Source organism: Schistocerca nitens, chromosome 6 (assembly GCF_023898315.1).
Source record: "Schistocerca nitens isolate TAMUIC-IGC-003100 chromosome 6, iqSchNite1.1, whole genome shotgun sequence".
Taxonomy (NCBI): domain Eukaryota; kingdom Metazoa; phylum Arthropoda; class Insecta; order Orthoptera; family Acrididae; genus Schistocerca; species Schistocerca nitens.
Genome location: NC_064619.1, coordinates 77,173,466 through 77,177,537, shown reverse-complemented (window position 1 = coordinate 77,177,537; position 4,072 = coordinate 77,173,466). Strand labels below are relative to the sequence as shown.

Sequence of the window (4,072 nt, the reverse complement as noted above, 5' to 3'; positions counted from 1 at the left end):
GGGACCGGACCGCAGCGACGCACGGATGCACGCCAAGACCGTAGGATCCTACGCAGTTCCGTAGGGGACCGCACCGCCACTTCCTAGCAAATTAGGGACACTGTTGCTCCTGGGGTATCGGCGAGGACCATTCGCAACCGTCTCCATGAAGCTGGGCTACGGTCCCGCACACCGTTAGGCCGTCTTCCGCTCACGCCCCAACATCGTGCAGCCCGCCTCCAGTGGTGTCGCGACAGGCGTGAATGGAGGGACGAATGGAGACGTGTCGTCTTCAGCGGTGAGAGTCGCTTCTGCCGTGGTGCCAATGATGGTCGTATGCGTGTTTGGCGCCGTGCAGGTGAGCGCCACAATCAGGACTGCATACAACCGAGGCACACAGGGCCAACACCCGGCATCATGGTGTGGGGAGCGATCTCCTACACTGGCCGTACACCACTGGTGATCATCGAGGGGACACTGAATAGTGCACGGTACATCCAAACCGTCATCGAACCCATCTTTCTACCATTCCTAGACTGGCAAGGGAACTTGCTGTTCCAACAGGACAATGCACGTCCGCATGTATCCCGTGCCACCCAACGTGCTCTAGAAGGTGTAAGTCAACTACCCTGGCCAGCAAGATCTCCGGATCTGTCCCCCATTGAGCATGTTTGGGACTGGATGAAGCGTCGTCTCACGCGGTCTGCACGTCCAGCACGAACGCTGGTCCATCTGAGGCGCCAGGTGGAAATGGCATGGCAAGCCGTTCCACAGGACTACATCCAGCATCTCTACGATCGTCTCCATGGGAGAATAGCAGCCTGCATTGCTGCGAAAGGTGGATATACACTGTACTAGTGCCGACATTGTGCATGCTCTGTTGCCTGTGTCTATGTGCCTGTGGTTCTGTCAGTGTGATCATGTGATGTATCTGACCCCAGGAATGTGTCAATAAAGTTTCCCCTTCCTGGGACAATGAATTCACGGTGTTCTTATTTCAATTTCCAGGAGTGTATTTCACATCATTTATTTGAACAACTATCTCCTCATGTATTTGTTTCTTTATATGTTCATCTACTTACAAGCTAATACATTACTTCAATTCTCTTACAATTGCTTGACCTTTTTATGCCTCATAAAACAACTCTATAAGATTACACAAACTCTTGTTTGACCAATTAGCTTCCAACCACATTTTATAAACATTAAATTTCTGATCTGGTTCTCATTTTATTACTTCTGGCACTATTAATTTTTTAATGTAGTGACAATAAACTGATTTTTAACTTATTGATTCTTTGACATCTCACACTCTACATCAACAATAATTACCTGTCCTCATTATAAGTCAACTATAAATTTGCTACATGGTTCCTGACTGAATTACTTGGATGACCACTACCAATCCTAACTACTACACACTAACTTTCTTAACCTAAGGATAGAGAAAGATGGTAGAAGAGTGAAACCTGAAATAAGAAATAAAGTCTCACCCAGCTGGGAGTGTACCAGTCGCCACTTGGTATACCAGCAAAAGAGTTGCTGGCTCCCTACACCTCGTTTAGTTTACCGGGTCTCTTATTTCTTCAATTCATACCTCATAATCACTCCGTCTGTCTTCTCCCCTCTCATAATTCCTGTCATCATCATCTCTCCTATGATTGTGGTAAAACTGTTTACCATTGCCACGGTTCCTATGTCCATTACCCCCACCTCTACCTCTGTAATTTGGTGGGCCATTAAACTGACTTTGATGGTAATTATTTCCACCTTGGTTCTGATCATGCATCTGATCATTTTCCTGTGCACGAATAGTTTGTAATTGCTCCAATACTTCCATTAAGGTATCTTTATCTTTAATCAGTCTTCCAGATAAGTTTTCTTGCATCCTACGAGTTAACCTCCTTTTAACTGCTGATATCATTATGTCGTCATTCAATGGCTGCTCCAATGTTTCATTCAACTCCCTAGATGCTCAGCAAATTCTCTCAAGGTACCTCTCCAGGTATCAAGGGACTTGCGATGCAGTAAATCTTCAAGTGTTACACACTGGAGACCTTTAGACCAGTATTTCTTTAAAAAGTCTTCCTCAAATTGACTGTAGCTGGTAACTTCTTCTTTCTTCCTAACTCCGCAGGTGAAAGCTTCATCTTCCATTCTGTCTATTGCGAAATGAATTTTATCTGCATCTGGGAAAACTCCTCGTAACCATTTAGTAAATATCATTGGATGCAATGCCCCTTTGGGTTTATATTTTTGCCCCATGTTGGTCTGGGTATACCTATAATCAGCATTTACTAATGTAACGAGCTTGCCCTCTCCTACTGTTAAGGTGGCACTATTTATCTTCCTATCAATCTCTTCGGTTTTAGTTTTTAGCTATTGGACTCCCTCCTGCAGCTGTTTGATCTCGTTTGTGACTATATGCTCGACAGCCTCCTCCAATTTCACTTGCCAATTTCCCAATTTACCAATGTTGACTTGGCACTGCTGCTGTACTTGTACCATGTCTTTAATCTGCTGGTGTTGTTGTGTTTCCATTTTCTGCAGTCTCCCTTCTAATTCAGTATTGACACCCTCAACATCTCCCTCAGCTTTTCCAATTATCTCTGTCTTCACATCGTTCATCTCTTCTCGGTGATGATCTACCTTCACCTGTAGCTTGTCATCTCTCTCCTGAAGAGTTATTCTCATCTGTTCCTGGAATTCCTGCAGTCCTTTCCTTAAACTTTCTTGGGACATCTCTGCTATACTTTTTTTTATTTCTTTGTTTTCTTTCTTGATTTCTTCATTTCCTTTGGAGATCTCTTCTAACTGCTTGTTGATTCCTTGGAGCATCTTAATTATTACTGACTGCAATTCTCCATCCTCTAGACTCAGTTCATTTCTAATTGGTTTTACTGGTATCTCAAGGTAACCGGTTGAATGACCCAATGGGTTGTCCATTGACATACCACTACTACCAATTCCTGACTAATCCTTGTCCTCCTGAACTAACTCCATTTTTCTAACTACCTCCTCCACAACCTTTTCTTTCAATTCAGGATCTGTTCTATCTATTCACTATGCACAGGCAAGAAAAAAATAAAAATAACCCCCTAGTAACCCAAACACTCACTAATTAGCTAGTAACGAAATAATCCTTCACTGTATTACGTTAACCCAGACTGGAAAAATAGACCTCTCCATTGAACAGCATAAATTACAGAAGCCTACCCAGATCACACATCAATGACTGCATTTCGACACAAAATCTCGAAGTAACATACACACAACTTAAGAGACATATAAACATGTAGTTTACAATAAATAATGCAAATGAGATACTATTCTAGGCTGTACGGCATGAAAACACATGCATATTAGCATACCACTCTTCAGAGCAAATTCGTAAAAAAATGTTAAAAAATATTGTTTTATATTTTCTGCAACTGACAAATATAATTTGAAGTTCCTTCCGCACTCTGAAGATAGTGCAGTATTAAATATTCTCGCGCCAGCAAATCGTCCTCACTCACCCCTCGACGCTCGTCGAAATTGCGATGTTTTGACGTTTGAAGTCGAGCTACTAGTCGTGTTGGCGTTGGCTCCTCCGGCGCGGCAGCTCTCAGGCGATGCGTTGCTGTAGCTCGTGTGTGGTGCCGTGTGCAAAGCGAAGCTCGCGGCGAGTAGAGCTGACGCAGTCTCGTAGTTCGCTGGTTGGCGACAGGATGGAGCTGATGTCACGTATTTCGTTGATCGGCGGGTAGGTGGCGCAGACGTCGTATACTTCAGGGGTACGCCCCTCGATGTCGAACTCCGCGTCATCGTTGTTTCTACTTCAATCACTTGGCTCTGCTGTAGTCACCGGTCAGTGTGGTACATTTCCGCTATCCAAATCCTTGCTGTCGCGGCGTGTGGAACTACTTCACTGCTTCAGATGCTTTGGTTAGCCGCTCACGGAGTCTGGGTGACGTCATTCAACAATTACGCCACAGTCAACACTCGCAAATGCGGAGTCAGTTATGGGTACACATCACATTGAGCGATTTACACCGTTCAAAAGATAAATTCGGATACAAAGTCACTTGAAAACATTCTCCTGTTTTTTTCG

At 44.2% G+C, this 4,072-nt stretch overlaps 1 protein-coding gene across 1 annotated transcript; it reads right to left on the bottom strand.

Moving 5' to 3' along the window:
- Positions 1-2,358: 2,358 nt before the first annotated feature.
- LOC126263234 (uncharacterized) lies at positions 2,359-2,817 on the bottom strand. The gene has a single exon (XM_049960317.1). The coding sequence runs from the start codon at positions 2,815-2,817 to the stop codon at positions 2,359-2,361; it is 459 nt and encodes a 152-aa protein (XP_049816274.1).
- Positions 2,818-4,072: the final 1,255 nt, after the last annotated feature.